Genomic DNA, 21,068 nt, shown 5'->3' on the forward strand with positions numbered 1-21,068 from the left:
ATAGGACTGTATGGAACCATAGGGCTGTATAGGTGTATAGGGCTGTATAGAACCATAGGGCTGTATAGGTGTATAGGGCTGTATAGAACCGTAGGGCTGTATAGAACCGTAGGGCTGTATAGAACCATAGGGCTGTATAGGGCTGTATTGGACCACAGGGCTGTATAGGGCCGTAGGGCTGTATTGGACCACAGGGCTTTATAGGACCGTAGGGCTGTATAGGGCTGTATTGGACCACAGGGCTTTATAGGACCGTAGGGCTGTATAGGGCTGTATTGGACCACAGGGCTGTATAGGGCCGTAGGGCTGTATAGGGCTGTATTGGACCACAGGGCTGTATAGGGCCGTAGGGCTGTATTGGACCACAGGGCTGTATAGGGCCGTAGGGCTGTATAGGACTAAAACAAAATGGCTTTTGGTTTTATAATAAGACCAGGATTGAAACAAATGCACTATGTGGACATCACACTGTGCTGAACAGTCCAGAGCAGTGGGATGGCCACAGCAGCACAGTGTGGTTGGTTTGAATTTCAGCAGTATTAAAGGGATAGTTCATTTGAAATATAAAATACACATTTCTTTCCTTACCCTGAAAGCAGTGTGTGGACAAGGAGAGACTGCAATATGTACCAGTATTAACTACCTACAAACATCCTACTGTATGTTACCTGAAATCTTTTGTCACATAAAATCATAGGAATTGTTAACTGAGAAATACTCTTTTCATTTCATCCCTCGCTCCAGATGAACTGCTGGGATATTCCGGAGATTTTGGGAGTGGCGTGGGATGGGAGGATGAGGAAGAGAAGGAGGAGAACGGAGAAGAGGCGGAGGAGGAGGAGGAAGAGGAAGAGGGGGAGGCAGACGACGGAGGATACATCTGGTAGAAACTGAACCCAAACGGAGAACCTGGTCAGGATGGATCCACTGGCCCACAACTACAGGGATGATGGCTGAGGCTTGCGTCCCAAATGGCACCCTATTCCCTATGTAGTGCACTACTTTTGACCAGGTCTCATAGGGACACCCATAGGGCTCTGGTCAAAAGTAGTGCACTATATAGGGAATAGGGTGTCATTTGGGATGCAAGCATCTTTGTCTCCTAACAGCAAAAGATTTGGGGATTTCGGGGCATGGAATTCTGTCTCTATTGTCACCGTGTGGATCTGGGGAGTGGGAGGTGTGGGGGGGGGGGGGTACAGGGGTGAGATTGCTACTTTTTGTCTTAAATATGTGAATTATTGCTTCATTCTTTTCTGTTCTGTAAAGCAAGAGAGCGTTCTGTTTCTCTCTCTAGCGACACCATAGAGAACTATCGTCTGATAATCTGGCCATCAAATGTTACTGTCAGAAATGCATCTAGTATCATACATTTATGTTCCATTGTGACCAATTGCTTGAATATTGAAATCGCAGATCTGCTAAAATGGAACGGATTGAGACCTGAGACAGTGGAAAAGGGTTCAATATTTACCTGGTTATGTTGTCAAAATCAGAGTTCCTGCGTATATAAATCCTGTAGCTATGATCTATGAAGCAGGACAACGAGACTAGACTACTATGGTTATATCCCAAATGGAACACTGTTCCCTTTATAGTGTACAGCTTTTTATTATCAGGGCCCATAAAGCTCTGGTCTAAAGTCTTGCACTATACAGGGATTAGGGAGCCACTTGGGATGCATGCCTCTCTTTAGAGGGTGATTCCACTACTGAGAGAAATTATTATTTTTCTCTGAAACGTTTCTTAACGAAGCATATTTCTCGGTTCGATTTTGACGCGGATGTCATCAAAGTAATGTTGCTCATTGGATCATTTGTGAAAATGACCGTGTTTCATGCATTATGTGGGTAAATACAGGACTGAGAAACAGGCTTGTTATTCAAGGAAGGCTTTTGTGCTACTTTATTGCTAAAAGGTATAACTGATGTACACGGCTCTCGGCGGTCTATAAACCTTTAAAATACTATATATATATATATCGATTAACATAGACACAATAACTACTAATATCTCTTATGAAACTGCTATGGGAACCTTGTTACTTATTGTGTTATTTCAACTCAAAACTTGTAGAATGTATATTACTTGTCCCATCAACCTACATCACCAAGGGTAACATCCCAAATGGCCCCCTATGCCCTATATAGTGCACTACTTTCTCATACAGACTCTCTGGTCCAAAGTAGTGTACTATATAGGGAATAGTATTCCATTTGGGATGCAGACCACCAAGGGTAACATCCCAAATGGCCCCCTATGCCCTATATAGTGCACTACTTTCTCATACAGACTCTCTGGTCCAAAGTAGTGTACTATATAGGGAATAGTATTCCATTTGGGATGCAGACCACCAAGGGTAACATCCCAAATGGCCCCCTATGCCCTATATAGTGCACTACTTTCTATCCAGGGCTCATACAGACTCTCTGGTCCAAAGTAGTGTACTATATAGGGAAGGGTATTCCATTTGGGATGCAGACACTACCTTATCCTATGGGAACTCTGTAAATCACTTGTGTCCGTCGATGTTCTATTCTCAGTCTTTATTTTGGTGTTTATAAAACAATGTGTATGCTACTTGAAGTTCTGTGTGTATACTTGAAATGTCACCGTTAGATTGTTTTCTACGAGTATATTGTTGCCATTATTATTCCATCAGTTGTTTTTAGTATATTGCACGTCACAGTGAACATGAATGTACTTCTCCTAGGCTGAGCCCTTTACTATTAAAGCATTGGGCCCCCAAAAAAACCTCTTGCATTTTCAGTACTACTTTACAAATAGCATCTCTCCTGCAATTTTTGTAAGATTTGGGTGGTAAAATCTCTGAATCCTTTCTGACGCGACTTCTGTTGAATTGTTAGAAATATAGTGATGTGTACTTGTATGTGATCCACAAAATGACTGACAATGGAGATTTTAAAAACAAACCCAACGTACATGGATAATTATAGGATTCTTTATTTCCGAGTCCCTGTCACCTAAAATGGACGTTTATGTCAGAGCTGAACGTGGAGACAGGTTTTCATTTCATTGGTCCTAAACTGCCTCCCGACGTCAGGAAATGAAACTGCACTCTCAACAGTATCGACCCTAGCTCAGTGGTCCCGACCCTAGCTCAGTGGTCCCGACCCTAGCTCAGCGGTCCCGACCCTAGCTCAGCGGTCCCGACCCTAGCTCAGCGGTCCCGACCCTAGCTCAGTGGTCCCGACCATAGCTCAGTGGTCCCGACCATAGCTCAGTGGTCCCGACCATAGCTCAGTGGTCCCGACCATAGCTCAGTGGTCCCGACCATAGCTCAATACTCTCGACCCTAGCTCAGTGGTCCCGACCATAGCTCAGTGGTCCCAGCCATAGGTCATAATCTCGACCCTAGCTCAGTGGTCCCGACCCTAGCTCAGTGGTCCCGGCCATAGGTCATAATCTCGACCCTAGCTCAGTGGTCCCGGCCATAGGTCATAATCTCGACCCTAGCTCAGTGGTCCCGGCCTTAGGTCATAATCTCGACCCTAGCTCAGTGGTCCCGGCCATAGGTCATAATCTCGACCCTAGCTCAGTGGTCCCGGCCATAGGTCATAATCTCGACCCTAGCTCAGTGGTCCCAGCCATAGGTCATAATCTCGACCCTAGCTCAGTGGTCCCGGCCATAGGTCATAATCTCGACCATAGCTCAGTGGTCCCGACCCTAGCTCAGTGGTCTCGACCATACGGCAGATGCTGAGCCACAGTTGGCCTTGTGGCGCGACAGGCAGAAGAGGACACCACTGTTGTCCTTGTGGCACGACAGGCAGAAGAGAACACCACTCTGGAAGCAGATCAATAATGTACGCCTACAGGCTCAAAGTGCCATTTGCCACCTTTGTCTGCATCCCAAATGGCCACCCTATTGCCTTTATGGTCCACTACTTTTGACCAGGGTCAATAGGGTTCACTTTATAAAGAATAGGGTGCCATTTGGGACTCATACTCTGATATAAACATAAAGGAGACCGAGCTACATCACCAACAATACTCTGATATAAAACCTAAAGGAGACCGAGCTACATCACCAACAATACTCTGATATAAAACCTAAAGGAGACTGAGCTACATCACCAACAATACTCTGATATAAAACCTAAAGGAGACCGAGCTACATCACCAACAATACTCTGATATAAAACCTAAAGGAGACTGAGCTACATCACCAACAATACTCTGATATAAAACCTAAAGGAGACTGAGCTACATCACCAACAATACTCTGATATAAAACCTAAAGGAGACTGAGCTACATCACCAACAATAATCAAACCTAAAGGAGAGGGTAGAGATATGCTATGATGCACTCTTTGGAAGTTGCATGATAACAGCCCTGTACCGAAGATTATATTTAGAGTTAATGGTGCAGTTATACAGTATTTTCAAATACTGCTCATCTCAAACCTACTTTATTATCACATGTAGATTAGAAGTGTGGATGTGTAGCATTTGCAATTTAATCTACAGCCTTACAACAAAACATGACAAGTGAGGAGTACATTCCCCTAGATTAGAAGTGTGGATGTGTAGCATTTGCAATTTAATCTACAGCCTTACAACAAAACATGACAAGTGAGGAATGATTGTTAAAAATATTTATGGAATTTCTCACATTAAAATGATCTTGAGTTATCATAAGTACATCCAGTAATAATGTCTATGTGCCAAATGGCAACCTATACTTTATATAGTGCACTACATTGGACCAGGGTCAAATAGGGCTTTGGTCAACAGTAGTGCACTATGTAGGTAATAGGGTGTTATTTGGGATACAACCTGCGTGTTTTGTCAGCTCCGGGATAATGAATTGTACAAAGAAAGAGACCATCTCCATTTTACATTATTTACAATGAATACAGAAATGTTAATGGTAGTCAATAGTTAAATACTGATATACAGCGTTGGGGGTCAGTTTCATTTAAATTCAGGTAGGAAACTGAAACTCCAATTAAATTAAATAATTAAATTGTTCCTCATTAAAAAGCTTTGAGAGTAAATGTGAATATCAGTTTTAGTTCCTCAATTGAAATGGAACTGAGCCCAAGGCTGGCTGATATAAAGGCTCCTCAATTGAAATGGAACTGAGCCCAAGGCTGGCTGATATAAAGGCTGTTATTCCCAGAGATTCAGAGCTACAGACGTACTCTCATATCATTGTACTGATAGTCAAGAAGTACCCGCAGCATTTCAACCATAGATTTGTCTGAATCACAAAGCCAATACTTCACATCATGGACATTATAAATCATTTCAATAAATGACCTACACAGCAGACAGGAAATGTGACAAGTAGGTTGAATCAGACTGACGAAACATTCCCCATCTATTTAAACTATAAGGCAGTATTAGCCTACGTGGCTGGAAGTACCGGTTTCCATTAATTCATTCTGATAATACATAATAATCAACTAAAATATGTCAGTGATGGCCATTTCAGATTCAAATTAAATTGACATCAAGATAATAAAAAATGTTGCAAATGACAGAGGCTTAGAATGACAAAGAAGATTTACTAGTAGGCCTAGAAATTAGAGGTCGACCGATTAATTAGGGACTATTTCAAGTTTCAGATTGTTATGAAAATCGGTATTTTTGGGCGCCGATTTGCCGATTTAAAAAATAAAAATTATACCTTTATTTAACTAGGCAAGTCAGTTTAAGAACACATTCTTATTTTCAATGACGGACTAGAAACGGTGGGTTAACTGCCTTGTTCAGGGGCAGAACGACAAATTTTCACCTGTCAGCTCGGGGGATCCAATCTGGCAACCTTACAGTTGACTAGTCCAACGCAATAACGACCTGCCTCCACAAGGAGACTGCCTGTTACGCGAATGCAGTAAGCCAGGGTAAGTTGCTAGCTAGCATTAAACTTATCTTGTAAAAAACAATCAATCATAATCACTAGTTAACTACACATGGTTGATGATATTACTAGATATCTAGCATGTCCTGCGTTGCATATAATCTGACTGAGCATACAAGTATCTAAGTATCTGACTGAGCGGAGGGAGGCAGAAGCAGGTGTGTAAACATTCAAACAGCATACTCATGCGTTTTGCCAGCAGCTCTGCGTTGTGCGTCAAGCATTGCGCTGTTTATGACTTCAAACCTATCAACTCCCGAGATGAGGCTGGTGTAACCGATGTGAAATGGCTAGCTAGTTAGCGCGCGCTAATAGCGTTTCAAACGTCACTCGCTCTGAGACTTCTAGTAGTTGTTCCCCTTGCTCTGCATGGGTAACGCTGCTTCGAGGGTGGCTGTTGCCGTTGTGTTGCTGGTTCGAGCCCAGGGAGGAGCGAGGAGAGGGACGGAAGCTATACTGTTACACTGGCAATACCAAAGTGCCTATAAGAACATCCAATAGTCAAAGGTTAATGAAATACAAATGATAAAGAGGGAAATAGTCCTATAATTCCTATAATAACTACAACCTAAAACTTCTTACCTGGGAATATTGAAGACTCATGTTAAAAGGAACCACCAGCTTTCATATGTTCTCATGTTCTGAGCAAGGAACTTAAACATTAGCTTTCTTACATAGCACATATTGCACTTTTACTTTCTTCTCCAACACTTTGTTTTTGCATTATTTAAACCAAATTGAACATGTTTCATTATTTTGTTGAGGCTAAATTGATTTTATTGATGTATTATATTAAGTTAAAACATGTGTTCATTCAGTATTGTTGTAATTATCATTACTACAAATAAATAGATGAAAATCGTCCGATTAATTGGTTTCGGCTTTTTTGGTCCTCCAATAATAGGTATCGGCATCGAAAAATCATAATCAGTCGACCTCTACTAGAAATATCTGGGACGTGTTCATTTTAGGGCCAGCAACGGAAAACATTTTAAAACATTTTGCAACTGAAAACGAAAATGAGTGTTTCCATTGTCCAAGTGCCATTTCAGTCCATTTTCATCCGTTTGGTGCCTAATGAACACGACCCAGGGCTGCGAACAGGAAAGGGCATGGACCAAGAGCCCTATTCAAACTGGTGCCCAGGCTATCTGGTGTTTCCTTGAGTAGTACGTCACTCAAAGCACGCAAGTGGGATTCATTTTTTAAACCAGCCTTGATCAAATAGGGCCCAAATATCTATTTTTAAACCAAACTTGATTGAAAAAGGGACCAATATATGTGTTTTTAAACCAGACTTGATTGAAAAAGGGACCATTATCTATATTTTTCAACGAAACCTCTGCCAGAGCTGTGTTAGTAGAGTAGCATAGCCTTTTTTTGTTTAGATTAGCATTGCAGTGGCCACTGATGGTCATTCCGCTTTATTGCTTGCATACCATGGAATGATGGCAATGGCGGTCTCTTGTTCTGGCCTGTTACAACGTACCTGCATATCATGGCACTATAGCCATTCATTCATTAAACTGTAGTAGGACAAACATTACATCACTACTACAACCCCCCCCCCCCCCCGGGTCTATTATATGTAAACAATCCCAAAGTCACTTGCAAAATAGTTTGCATACGTCTTTGGCTGAGTGCATTGAAGGCAATAGCTGCGTGGACCATTACAATTGATCTCAAACCCCTGTGGCGCGTACCAAATGTCAACCCTATTCCCTATTTAGTGCACTACTTTTGATCAAGGTTGGCACCCTATTCCCTATTTAGTGCACTATTTTTGACCGGGGGGGGGGGGGGGGGGGGGGCATAGAAAGTATGGGTTCTCTGAAGTAGTGCACTATATAGTCAATATGCTGCCATTTGGGATATACACGCCATGTATAGAAACAGAATCAGGTCAAATGGACTCCGCCCCTAAACTTTAGATGCCGTTCTATTCGATTGGAACTTGGGTCTGTTGGAATAATCCTGCTCAGTCTATCTATCCTCTTTCATGTCCTCTTAGTGATAAGAACATCTTATTCTAGGTAGGACTGCTATGTACAAGCATTTGTACCGCCACCATTCACATAAATATCCTTATCATTTATAATCTATTTCATTTAAAAAAAACACTTGGTCCTTCATTTTTCAGAAATAATTTTAAAAGTTCACAGTATACCTTATAAAGGTTCTACATTGGTACAGGTCATCTGCCGTATAGTGTAGCTTGAATTGCAGCTATGATCAAATATGTTGGGGTAGAACCGGATACTCTAATTTACATGCCAGAGAACGGGTCGACGTTATACTTAACTAATGGACTTATTAGTATTACACGCAAACCCATCTTGAATCTTGTGACCATGAACCACTTTTAAAAGTTTGCATAGATAGAAACTTTTATAACGGACCAATTAATGCTGAAATTGACAGATGTACTCAATCAGAAAGCTGATTATTGGGAGCTTCACATCTTTCCACATGGGGTTGGGGGGGGGGGGGATATGGGCCATTTCATTTGATAGCTTATCTTCTTCATCCCCCCCAGAAAGATGGGAGTCCGTTTAGTAAAAGAAGCGCTGCCTAGATGTCAGTCGATGTATTGTGCCAGCCACCTGAAGCCATCTCCATAGCCCTGCTTCTTCAGGACACTGCACATGAAAATCTCCAGAGGTCGCGCCTGCAGATCCTTCAACGACACGTTGCCCTGGAGAAGAACAACAGGATCAAGCTGTTATAAAGACCACTCCAGCAACTTCACCCTTTTTTTCCTGCTGAAAAACATTATCCCAAGTCTAAATATAGTAAATGTACACACACTTAAGGTTAAAAAATAATAAGAAGAATGGTTTTACCCACTTGTGCCATTCCAAATCAAATCAAATTTATTTATATAGCCCTTCGTACATCAGCTGATATCTCAAAGTGCTGTACAGAAACCCAGCCTAAAACCCCAAACAGCAAGCAATGCAGGTGTAGAAGCACGGTGGCTAGGAAAAACTCCCTAAAAAGGCCAAAACCTAGGAAGAAACCTAGAGAGGAACCAGGCTATGTGGGGTGGCCAGTCCTCTTCTGGCTGTGCCGGGTGGAGATTATAACAGAACATGGCCAAGATGTTCAAATGTTCATAAATGACCAGCAGGGTCAGATAATAATAATCACAGTGGTTGTAGAGGGTCGTAATACAGTGTATTACCATACAGTGTATTCAGAAAGTATTCAGACCCCTTGACTTCTTCCATTGTTAGGTTACAGCGTTATTCTAAAATGGATTCAGTTATTTGTTTTCCTCATCAATCTACACATCAATCCATCTCTACCTGCACATTCATCTTCTGCCGATCTACCGTTCCAGTGTTTAATTGCTATATTGTAATTACTTTGCCACCATGGCCTATTTATTTCCTTAACTCACCTCATTTGCACTCACTGTATATAGACTTTTTGTTTTCTTTTGTTCTACTGTATTATTGACTGTATGTTTTGTTTATTCCATGTGTAACTCTGTGTTGTTGTATGTGTCGAATTGCTGCGCTTTATCTTGGCAGGTCGCAGTTGCAAATGAGAACTTGTTCTCAACTAGCCTACCTGGATAAATAAAGGTGTTCTCAACTAGCCTACCTGGTTAAATAAAGGTGTTCTCAACTAGCCTACCTGGTTAAATAAAGGTGTTCTCAACTAGCCTACCTGGTTAAATAAAGGTGTTCTCAACTAGCCTACCTGGTTAAATAAAGGTGTTCTCAACTAGCCTACCTGGTTAAATAAAGGTGTTCTCAACTAGCCTACCTGGTTAAATAAAGGTGTTCTCAACTAGCCTACCTGGTTAAATAAAGGTGTTCTCAACTAGCCTACCTGGTTAAATAAAGGTGTTCTCAACTAGCCTACCTGGTTAAATAAAGGTGTTCTCAACTAGCCTACCTGGTTAAATAAAGGTGTTCTCAACTGGCCTACCTGGTTAAATAAAGGTGTTCTCAACTAGCCTACCTGGTTAAATAAAGGTGTTCTCAACTAGCCTACCTGGTTAAATAAAGGTGTTCTCAACTAGCCTACCTGGTTAAATAAAGGTGTTCTCAACTAGCCTACCTGGTTAAATAAAGGTGTTCTCAACTAGCCTACCTGGTTAAATAAAGGTGTTCTCAACTAGCCTACCTGGTTAAATAAAGGTGTTCTCAACTAGCCTACCTGGTTAAATAAAGGTGTTCTCAACTGGCCTACCTGGTTAAATAAAGGTGTTCTCAACTAGCCTACCTGGTTAAATAAAGGTGTTCTCAACTAGCCTACCTGGTTAAATAAAGGTGTTCTCAACTAGCCTACCTGGTTAAATAAAGGTGTTCTCAACTAGCCTACCTGGTTAAATAAAGGTGTTCTCAACTAGCCTACCTGGTTAAATAAAGGTGTTCTCAACTGGCCTACCTGGTTAAATAAAGGTGTTCTCAACTAGCCTACCTGGTTAAATAAAGGTGTTCTCAACTAGCCTACCTGGTTAAATAAAGGTGTTCTCAACTAGCCTACCTGGTTAAATAAAGGTGTTCTCAACTAGCCTACCTGGTTAAATAAAGGTGTTCTCAACTAGCCTACCTGGTTAAATAAAGGTGTTCTCAACTAGCCTACCTGGTTAAATAAAGGTGTTCTCAACTGGCCTACCTGGTTAAATAAAGGTGTTCTCAACTAGCCTACCTGGTTAAATAAAGGTGTTCTCAACTAGCCTACCTGGTTAAATAAAGGTGTTCTCAACTAGCCTACCTGGTTAAATAAAGGTGTTCTCAACTAGCCTACCTGGTTAAATAAAGGTGTTCTCAACTAGCCTACCTGGTTAAATAAAGGTGTTCTCAACTGGCCTACCTGGTTAAATAAAGGTGTTCTCAACTAGCCTACCTGGTTAAATAAAGGTGTTCTCAACTAGCCTACCTGGTTAAATAAAGGTGTTCTCAACTAGCCTACCTGGTTAAATAAAGGTGTTCTCAACTAGCCTACCTGGTTAAATAAAGGTGTTCTCAACTAGCCTACCTGGTTAAATAAAGGTGTTCTCAACTAGCCTACCTGGTTAAATATATAAACTCAAATATATAAAAAATAATAACTAATTAACTTATTTCCATCAGTATTCAGACCTTTTGTTATGAGACTTAAAATTGAGCTCAGGTGCATCCTGTTTCCATTGATCATCCTTGAGATGTTTCTACAACTTGATTGGAGTCCACCTGTGGTAAATTCAATTGATTGAACATGATTTGGAAAAGACACACACCTGTCTATATAAAAAGGTCCCACAGTTGACAGTGCATGTCAGAGCAAAAACCAAGCCATGAGGTCGAAGGAAATATCCGTAGAGCTCCGAGACAGGATTGTGTCGAGGCACAGATCTGGGGAAGGGTACCAAAAAATGTCTGCAGCATTGAAGGTCCCCAAGAACACAGTGGCCTCCATCATTCGTAAATGGAAGAAGTTTGGAACCACCAAGACTCTTCCTAGAGCTGGCCGCCTGGCAAAACTGACCAATCAGGGGAGAAGGGACTTTGTCAGGGAGGTGACCAAGAACCAAATGGTCCCTCTGACAGAGCTCCAGAGTTCCTCTGTGGAGATGGGAGAACCTTCCAGAAGGACAACCATCCCTTCAGCACTACACCAATCAGGATTTTATGGCAGAGTGGCCAGAAGGAAGCCACTCCTCAGTAAAAAGGCACACGACAGCCCGCTTGGAGTTTGCCAAAAGGCACCTAAAGAGACTGACCATGAGAAACAAGATTTTCTGGTCTAATGAAATCAAGATTGAACTCTTTGGCCTGAATGCCAAGCGTCACATCTGGATGAAAACTGGCACCATCCCTACGGTGAAGCATGGTGGTGGCAGCATCATACTGTGGGGATGATTTTCAGTGGCAGGGACTGAGAGACTAGTCAGGACCGAGAGAAAGATGAACGTAGCAAAGCACAGAGAGATCCTTGATGAAAACCTGTTCAGGAGCTCAGACTGGGGCAGAGATTCACCTTCCAACAGGACAACAACCCTAAGCACACAGCCAAGACAACGCAGGAGTGGCTTCAGGACAAGTCTCTGAATGTCCTTGAGTGGCCCAGCCAGAGCCCGGACTTGAACCCGATTGAACATCTCTGGAGAGACCTGAAAATAGCTGTGCAGCAACACTCTCCATCCACCCTGACAGAGCTTGAGAGGATTTGCAGAGAAGAATGGGAGAAACTCCCCAAATACAGGTGTGCCAAGCTTGTAGCGTCATACCCAATAAGACTGGAGGCTGTGATCGCTGCTTCAACAAAGTACTGAGTAAAGGGTCTGAATAATTTTACATTAAATTGTTTGTTTTTTTACCCCTTTTTCTCCCCAATTTCCGTGGTATCCAATTGTTTTAGTAGCTACTATCTTGTCTCATCGCTACAACTCCCATACGGGCTCGGGAGAGACGAAGGTTTGATCGTCATGCGTCCTCCGATACACAACCCAACCAAGCCACACTGCTTCTTAACACAGCACGCATCCAACCCGGAAACCAGCCGCACCAATGTGTTGGAGGAAACACCATTCGACAAGGATCTCCCTCCCGGCCAAGCCCTACCAGCCAAGCCCTACCAGCCAAGCCCTACCAGCCAAGCCCTACCGGCCAAGCCCTCCCTAACCCGGACGAAACTAGGCCAATTGTACGTCGCCCCATGGACCTCCCGGTCGCGGCCGGTTGCGACAGAGCCTGGCCCCGAACCCAGAGTCTCTGGTGGCACAGCTGGCGCTACAGTACAGCGCCCTTAACCACTGCGCCACCCAGGAGGCCCCGGGTCTGAATACTTATGTAAAATGTGATATTTTCCTTTTTTTAATGAATTTACACAAATTTCTAAAAACCTGTTTTTGTTTTTGTCATTATATGGTATTGTGGGTAGCTTGATGAGGAAAGGCTGTAATGTGTGGAAGTGTGGGGAAAAGTTGAGTGGTCTGAATACCTTCCGATGGGCAACTGTACCTGGACCAGCTATTGAGATGGGGCTTTTGTTAAATAAATCAGGTGATTAAATGAGGTGAAAATAGACTGGAGTAACAATAACATTTTCTACAGCATATCTAAAGAACGTGAATACTGTACCACACACACACGTCATTCAGACACACACACACACGTCATTCAGACACACACACACACACGTCATTCAGACACACACACACACGTCATTCAGACACACACACACACGTCATTCAGACACACACACACACGTCATTCAGACACACACACACACACACGTCATTCAGACACACACACACACACACGTCATTCAGACACACACACACACACACGTCATTCAGACACACACACACACACACACACACACATCATTCAGACACACACACACACATCATTCAGACACACACACACACACACACACACACGTCATTCAGACACACACACACACATCATTCAGACACACACACATCATTCAGACACACACACACACACACATCATTCAGACACACACACACACATCATTCAGACACACACACACACGTCATTCAGACACACACACACACACGTCATTCAGACACACACACACACGTCATTCAGACACACACACACACACATCATTCAGACACACACACACACACATCATTCAGACACACACACACACACATCATTCAGACACACACACACACACATCATTCAGACACACACACACACACATCATTCAGACACACACACACACACACACACATCATTCAGACACACACACAAACACATTAGTTGTGTTACACACTCATCTGAAATAGACTTTAGAAAAAAATAATGATAATATAATAATGATACAATAATAATAATGATACAAATTCCATAGGCTATATCTATCTCTATGCTTACCTTTCCAGTGCATTGTCCATCGAGAACGAACGCCTCTCTCAGTCCCCCTTCACTGATGGCTTCAGGACGGTCTATCTTGTTACCCAGGACCAGCACAGGCACAGAGAGGATGGTCTCATCTGCTAACAGGGCCTGAACACACACACACACACAGACACACACACACACACACACACACACACAGGAAAGAGGTTGAGTAATGAGACAGTGAGAATGTTTGTTGTGTGTCCTGGTGTAACCTGCCTCAACTGGGCTGCCTCAACGCAGGGGTTTTGTATATGCATTTTTCACAATGAATGTTGATAAATTAGGCCCATTGTGTGCAGTGGAAGTGACTTACATCAAGTTCGATCTTGGATTCTGTAAGGCGGTCGTGGTCGGCACAGTCAACCAGAAAGACAACTCCATTGATAGCCGGCAGGTAGTTCTTCCAAACTCTTCTAGCTGTGAAAGAGACAGAAGATGTAGCACATGAGGTAATGAGTCAAGATGCTGACCAAACCCTAGAAAGACGAGGTAATGAGTCAAGATGCTGACCAAACCCTAGAAAGACAATGTCATGTGTCAAGATGCTGACCAAACCCTAGAAAGACAATGTAATGTGTCAAGATGCTGACCAAACCCTAGAAAGGTATGATGTAATGAGTCAAGATGCTGACCAAACCCTAGAAAGACGAGGTAATGAGTCAAGATGCTGACAAAACCCTAGAAAGACAATGTGATGAGTCAAGATGCTGACCAAACCCTAGAAAGACAATGTAATGAGTCAAGATGCTGACCAAACCCTAGAAAGACAATGTAATGAGTCAAGATGCTGACCAAACCCTAGAAAGACAATGTAATGTGTCAAGATGCTGACCAAACCCTAGAAAGGTATGATGTAATGTGTCAAGATGCTGACCAAACCATAGAAAGACAATGTAATTAGTCAAGATGCTGACCAAACCCTAGAAAGACAATGTAAAGTGTCAAGATGCTGACCAAACCCTAGAAAGACGCAGTGTCCAACTTAGTTAGGCCGAAGTCTTACCTTGTACGTGGCCGCCCAGATCAAACGTGGTGAATGTCATTCCAGCTATCGTCAACTCTTCTGATGCTTCAGGGAGAAACAAAACACATTTAAAAAACGACTGACATTGTGTTCACTGCCGTTATTGGGACTTAAAAACAACACAATAAAGTACTTTGAAATGATGCTGCCTACTTGGATGCAACGTGGGCACATGCTGTCCAAGTCTGTCATCTTTCAGCATATGCAGAAGGGTTGTTTTACCAGCATTATCCAACCCCAGGAAAACCAACTTTCCAGATTTTTTGTACAACCCTGGGAAAGTACATTGACAAGTTAATTCAACTTTTGAGTTGTAAAAACACACCACCACTCATTGTGACATGCAGTACTAAACTGATCAGGGTGGGTATAATGTGTGGAACGTTACAACAGGAATCTGTTCCAAAAACTCTGTAAAATAACGAGGATGCCCACAAACAACGCATACAAAGTTGTATAGCGGCAGAAAAAGATACCGGGTAGGGAGGGTGGGCTATTTTGTTACGTTTTTCACTCACCACGTTTATTCCGAAACATTTCTGTCCTCACTCTGGTAGCCTACGGACAAACATTAAGAATAAGCTACGTGGTGAGTTGATGCCTAATTCGGCAGCTAGTTAGCCAGGTGAATTGATCATGCTACTTTGTATTCGTTGTTTGTGGGCATCCTTGTTATTTACAGCGTTTTTTGGAACAGATTCTAGGTGGAACGTAACACACATTATACCCACCCTGCTGATAATACATTATACCCACCCTGCTGATAATACATTATACCCACCCTGCTGATAATACATTACACCCACCCTGCCGATAATACATTATACCCACCCTGCCGATAATACATTATACCCACCCTGCCGATAATACATTACACCCACCCTACTGATAATACATTACCCCCACGCTGCTGATAATACATTACCCCCACCCTGCTGATAATACATTATACCCACCCTGCCGATAATACATTATACCCACCCTGCTGATAATACATTATACCCACCCTGCTGATAATACATTTACACCCACCCTGCTGATAATACATTACCCCCACGCTGCTGATAATACATTACCCCCACCCTGCTGATAATACATTATACCCACCCTGCCGATAATACGTTTGAAGTCATTGACGTGAAATCAGAGATTACCTAAAAACTGTAGCACACCACTAAAGCCTCTGTAGAGCCAATCAAAGAGGAATGACATTTCACTGGTCTTTGCCTAAGAAAGAAAACAATCGGGAAGTTAGCTAGCTATTTAGCACACTGACAACTTGTCAAGACGGGATCAACTTGTCTCACTGGATCAGCAATATTTTGACATTTGCATCATGACTATAGTGATAGCTACAGACTCTCTTTACACAAATGCACTTGCTACTGCTACTAGCCAGCTTTAGGTTTAGCAACAACAATTACAAGTATTTTCTTATCCTAGCATGCTATTAGTTAGCACCAGCTGATCGCTAACTTAGCTTGCTATCTCGGCTACGTGGCTATCAGCTTATCTGAAATCCTGGCCTCATGTGGACTAAGGACTCTTAAGACAGGCAGACAGCTCTCCCTTTCGAATTAAATGTATGACGGAACACACGTAACCTTATGTAACTATATAAATGACTGAATATGTGTAATAAAGCTGCCAAAAGCTTACCTGTCCCTGTCGACAATGACAGCTTTGGTTAGATTGTTTTTGCGGATTCGATCAACGAACAGCTGATTGTATTGTTCTTCGAGGTGACTTCGGGAACTTACTTCCTAACTACCCCGGTGGCGCACTAGCGCCGCCTGCTGTGCGGGAGTTAATTGCATTTTAAAATTTAATTTCACCTTTATTTAAACCAGGTAGGCAAGTTGAGAACAAGTTCTCATTTACAATTGCGACCTGGCCAAGATAAAGCAAAGCAGTTCGACACATAAAACAACACAGAGTTACACATGGAGTAAAACAAACATACAGTCAATAATACAGTAGAAAAATAAGTCAATATACAATGTGAGCAAATGAGGTGAGATAAGGGAGGTAAAGGCAAAAAAAAGAAGGCCATGGTGGCAAAGTAAATACAATATAGCAAGTAAAACACTGGAATGGTAGATTTGCAGTGGAATAATGTGCAAAGTAGAGATATAAATAATGGGGAGCAAATAAATAGGGTTTATGGCATTCACCTTTCACCTACCTTTCCCATAACATACCTCACATCCTCTGCATTATATCATAGGCATTATATTTAGACATTGCATCTAGTAGCTCCCATCTTTTCCTCTTGGCAGTGGAGGAGTGATGGAGGAGTGATGGATGAGTGATGGAGGAGTGATTGATGGAGGGATTCTTCAGCAGTTCTTTTCATGGTGTGATTTCCGGGTAAGAGCCAACTTCAAGGAAACCGATTTTATTCAACACACCTGTTTAAACAGCTTGTCTGCTATAAAGCTTGTGTTGTGATACAGGACCACTAGATACGAGTAAAGACCGTGTTCAGAACCGGAGGGGGGGGGGGGGGGGGGATGTGGTGATGGTATTTATTTGAAGATTTATGACAATTTTCCTATTTCAGTATCAAACAACATGATGCAAGACACGGTAAAGTGCAGAGGTTTAGACGGACTATAAAGGTCATATAATAAACACAAAGACCAGGCTTACTTGGTTGAGTACTTGTCATGTTAAGAGGACAAGCAATCAATCACAATTCATACTTGTAACGGCGTTCTTCGTTTGTCGAAAGAGAGTCGGACCGAAATGCAGCGTGGTGGTTAATCATGATCTTTAATGAAAATAATGACGATACATGAAATAACTATACAAATACGAAAACAACAAACGGAACGTGAAACCTAATTACAGCCTATCTGGTGACAATACACAGAGACAGGAACAATCACCCACGAAATACAAAGCGAAACTCAGGCTACCTAAATACGGTTCCCCATCAGAGACAACAAGAATCACCTGACTCTGATCGAGAACCGCCTCAGGCAGCCCAAACCTAACTAGACACACCCCTAATCATAAGCAATCCACAATCCTATAAAACCCCAATGCGAAACACAACACGTAAACCCATGTCACACCCTGGCCTGACCACATATATAACGAAAACACAAAACACTATGACCAAGGCGTGACAATACTAAAAATGGGAAACTAATTATAATACACGTGTTTTCTGTCATTTTCAAGTATATTCTTCCATTCAGGTGAGAAAACATTTTGGTCCAATCTGAAGGCTCTTCTTTCTGTTCACTTAGACATAGAACCATTTGTCAACTGAGAAAAGAAGTAGAAAATGTTCCCATTGTAAGTGTGAAATCCAATAAAGTTGAATATATAGATATATAGATAGAGATAATTTGTAAATAAATCACAGGTGTATTGAATTTAAATAAGATTAATTTCACGTCAAAGCACATACCAATGGAATTAACTAACGAAATAAATACACACCTGCACTTGGAATAGGGTCTTCAGGGCCAAAAACACATGCCTACAAGACAATATCATTATTATCAATATTACTTATCAAGTACACATTAATATTACAGCTAAGCTGTTTTAGCACGATAAGCCAAATAGTGTGATAAGTGAAAGGAACTCACGGCATCAACAACAGCCTTAGCATCAGTAGTGGAACAGCAGAATGGACTGTCTGTGACACAAGTGTTGGTACTGGATCAGAAGATGGGAGAAAAACACAAATAGAACTGTTTTAGTTGAGAAGACTCTGTAAAAACACAAATAGAACTGTCTTAGTTGAGAAGACTCTGTAAAAACACAAATAGAACTGTCTTAGTTGAGAAGACTCTGTAAAAACACAAATAGAACTGTTGTAGTTGAGAAGACTCTGTAAAAACACAAATAGAACTGTTGTAGTTGAGAAGACTCTGTAAAAACACAAATATAACTGTTTAAGTTGAGAAGACTCTGTAAAAACACAAATAGAACTGTTTTAGTTGAGAAGACTCTGTAAAAACACAAATAGAACTGTTTTAGTTGAGAAGACTCTGTAAAAACACAAATAGAACTGTCTTAGTTGAGAAGACTCTGTAAAAACACAAATAGAACTGTTTTAGTTGAGAAGACTCTGTAAAAACACAAATAAAACAATTTTAGTGAAAACAAGCCATTGACTGAACTAAACCGTCTTATATTGTTTTATCGTTGTTTCTTTTTACTTGTGTTCGTAGCAATGCATCCGCATCACTGACAGCCTATTGAACAGATGGCCATATTACACAGAGATTGTAAATCTATATCTCAGTCTCACCAGTTCAGTTCTCCAGCGTTGGTCTTTTTGGAGATCAGCGCCTTCCAAAACTCATGAGTTTCCTTGACTGTCTTAAGAGCAAAGTCCTGGGCGGGGGAAAAAGCATGTCAAATGATTCCCTGCATGCTTCAGAGAATAATACTCGGCATACACCTCCACTATACTACTCTCTGTACTGAGCAGAAAGTACAGTGTGTCCCAAATGGCACCTTAGTCCCTTTATAGTGCACTTCTTTTGACCAGGGCCCATCAAAAGTAGTGCACTATGGGAATCGAGTTCCACCCTTGATATGTTCCATATTTCAATATAGAAAAAGAGTATCAATGTGTACTTACATTGCAATACACTGTTTTATTCTATTGTGTGTGATTGAGTGTATAAATGTATTTTTAACCTTCATTTAACCAGGCAAGTCAGTTAAGAACAAATGGTTATTTACAATGGCAGCCTAGGAACAGTGGGTTAACTGCCTGTTCAGGGGCAGAACGACAGATTTGTACCTTGTCAGCTCGGGGATTTGAACTTGCAACCTTCCGTTTACTAGTCCAACGCTCTAACCACTAGGCTTCCCTGCCGCCTGTCCTATGAGTGATTTAGAGCAGGGGTGTCAAAGCATTGTGTTTCGTCCGGAGGGCCACACTGAAAACCGGTTGTATTTCCACGCCGTCAAAATTAGCCAACAATGTTCGTCTAACCACAGTGAGAAATTTCCCATGCTTCCTGACTGTCTAGTTTTCATTTGGGTGATTATTATCACTACTACACAGTCAGGAAACTCTATGACTGTAGGGCCATTATCACTACTACACAGTCAGGAAACTCTATGACTGTAGGGCCATTATCACTACTACACAGTCAGGAAACTCTATGACTGTAGGGCCATTATCACTACTACACAGTCATGAAACTGTATCACTACTACACAGTTTCTATTTGGTTTGAGTCATTTTAAAGTATATTGAGTTCGTTTTCCGACACGTTTATTTTACTCATACCAGCCGTGGGCTGGATTGGACCCCCTCGCGAGCCAGATTAGACCCCCTTTGGCCTGCGGGCCATATGTTTGACATCCCTGATTTAGAGGAAGAATCCAATAGTAACTGACATCAATATCAATGTCTTGCTATTGGGCTTTGCTCTTGTAGGCCTTCTGTGCAGTACAAACAGGTGAAAACTGTATTTTTACCCTGTCCTTGAACTCTCCGTTAAATGCAAACTGGTTCTCAGGTTTTCCATCGGGAACTTTATATTTTTGAACCACTCAAATGTAGCTTCCAGATACCCAGGCTTGAGTCTTCTTACGTCATCAATATCTGCATTGATCACAAGAAGAAGATGTGTATTCCATGGTTAGCCACAAACACATTTAAAAACACCCACTACTGTGTAACTGTTGATCAGATATCAGACAGACACTCTGCGTCTTAACGTCTCTGAAAGAAAGTAAGTAACCTTGTCCAAGCCAGAATGGCCCATCAACTCACTACATACTGACACCGGCTCCTGTTTCTGTAGCGGGAGGCAGCTTGACGTATAAGTACATCATTCTGGACAGGATGCTAGTCTATTGAAGGGCCTCTAAAAAACGCTATATAAATCCCATACATTCTGAATATGTATTAGATGTCCTCCTACTGTTAAAGTTGTTGGCCTCTGGATCCTCCATGTTGATGACAATGACTTTCCAGTCTGTTTCTCCTTCGTCGATCAGAGCCAGAGTGCCCAACACCTTGACTTTAATCACCTCTCCACGAGAGCACACCTCAAAATCACAACAAGAGGGAGATGAAGAGAGGAAGAAGAAGAAGTAGAAGAAGACAAAGAAGAAGAATTAGAAGAAGAAGAAGTAGAAGGAAGAATAATTAGAAGAAGAAGAAGTAGAAGAAGAATTAGAAGAATAATTAGAAGAAGGAGAGAAAGAGAGAGAGAGAAAGAGAGAGACAAAGAGAGAAAGAAAGAGAGAGACAAAGAGAGAAAGAAAGAGAGAAAGAAAGAGAGAAAGAAAGAGA

At 41.9% G+C, this 21,068-nt stretch overlaps 2 protein-coding genes and 1 pseudogene across 2 annotated transcripts in view; 1 reads left to right on the forward strand and 2 right to left on the reverse strand.

Moving 5' to 3' along the window:
• The window catches only part of LOC116359730 (testican-2), a 126,751-nt gene extending 121,154 nt beyond the window's left edge, over positions 1–5,597 (forward strand). The window contains exon 12 of the mRNA XM_031813106.1: positions 745–5,597. Within this exon, the coding sequence (XP_031668966.1) occupies positions 745–887 (143 nt within the window). The 3' untranslated portion in view covers positions 888–5,597. The remainder of the gene's footprint in view (positions 1–744) is intronic.
• On the reverse strand, positions 4,603–16,570 carry sar1aa (secretion associated, Ras related GTPase 1Aa). The gene is made up of 7 exons (XM_031813105.1): positions 16,445–16,570; positions 15,940–16,012; positions 14,939–15,058; positions 14,765–14,830; positions 14,075–14,178; positions 13,735–13,866; positions 4,603–8,585 (listed from the first exon to the last, which is right to left on the reverse strand). The coding sequence occupies exons 2-7, from the start codon at positions 15,995–15,997 to the stop codon at positions 8,469–8,471; spliced, it is 597 nt and encodes a 198-aa protein (XP_031668965.1). The 5' UTR covers positions 15,998–16,012; positions 16,445–16,570; the 3' UTR covers positions 4,603–8,468.
• Positions 16,571–17,833: 1,263 nt separating this feature from the next.
• LOC109876689 (inorganic pyrophosphatase-like) overlaps positions 17,834–21,068 on the reverse strand; it is an 8,442-nt pseudogene continuing 5,207 nt past the window's right edge.

The sequence above is a fragment of the Oncorhynchus kisutch genome, unplaced genomic scaffold (genome assembly GCF_002021735.2).
Source record: "Oncorhynchus kisutch isolate 150728-3 unplaced genomic scaffold, Okis_V2 Okis04b-Okis11a_hom, whole genome shotgun sequence".
Taxonomy (NCBI): domain Eukaryota; kingdom Metazoa; phylum Chordata; class Actinopteri; order Salmoniformes; family Salmonidae; genus Oncorhynchus; species Oncorhynchus kisutch.

Excerpts from the sequence above, each read along its gene's own strand:
- sar1aa (XM_031813105.1), bottom strand. The coding sequence starts at position 15,997 with ATGTCATTCCTCTTTGATTGGCTCTACAGAGGCTTTAGTGGTGTGCTA. Across the intron at positions 15,059-15,939 it reads TGGTGTGCTACAGTTTTTAG|GGTTGTACAAAAAATCTGGA; the intron begins GTAATCTCTGAT and ends GTACTTTCCCAG. Across the intron at positions 14,179-14,764 it reads TCTGGGCGGCCACGTACAAG|CTAGAAGAGTTTGGAAGAAC; the intron begins GTAAGACTTCGG and ends TCTCTTTCACAG.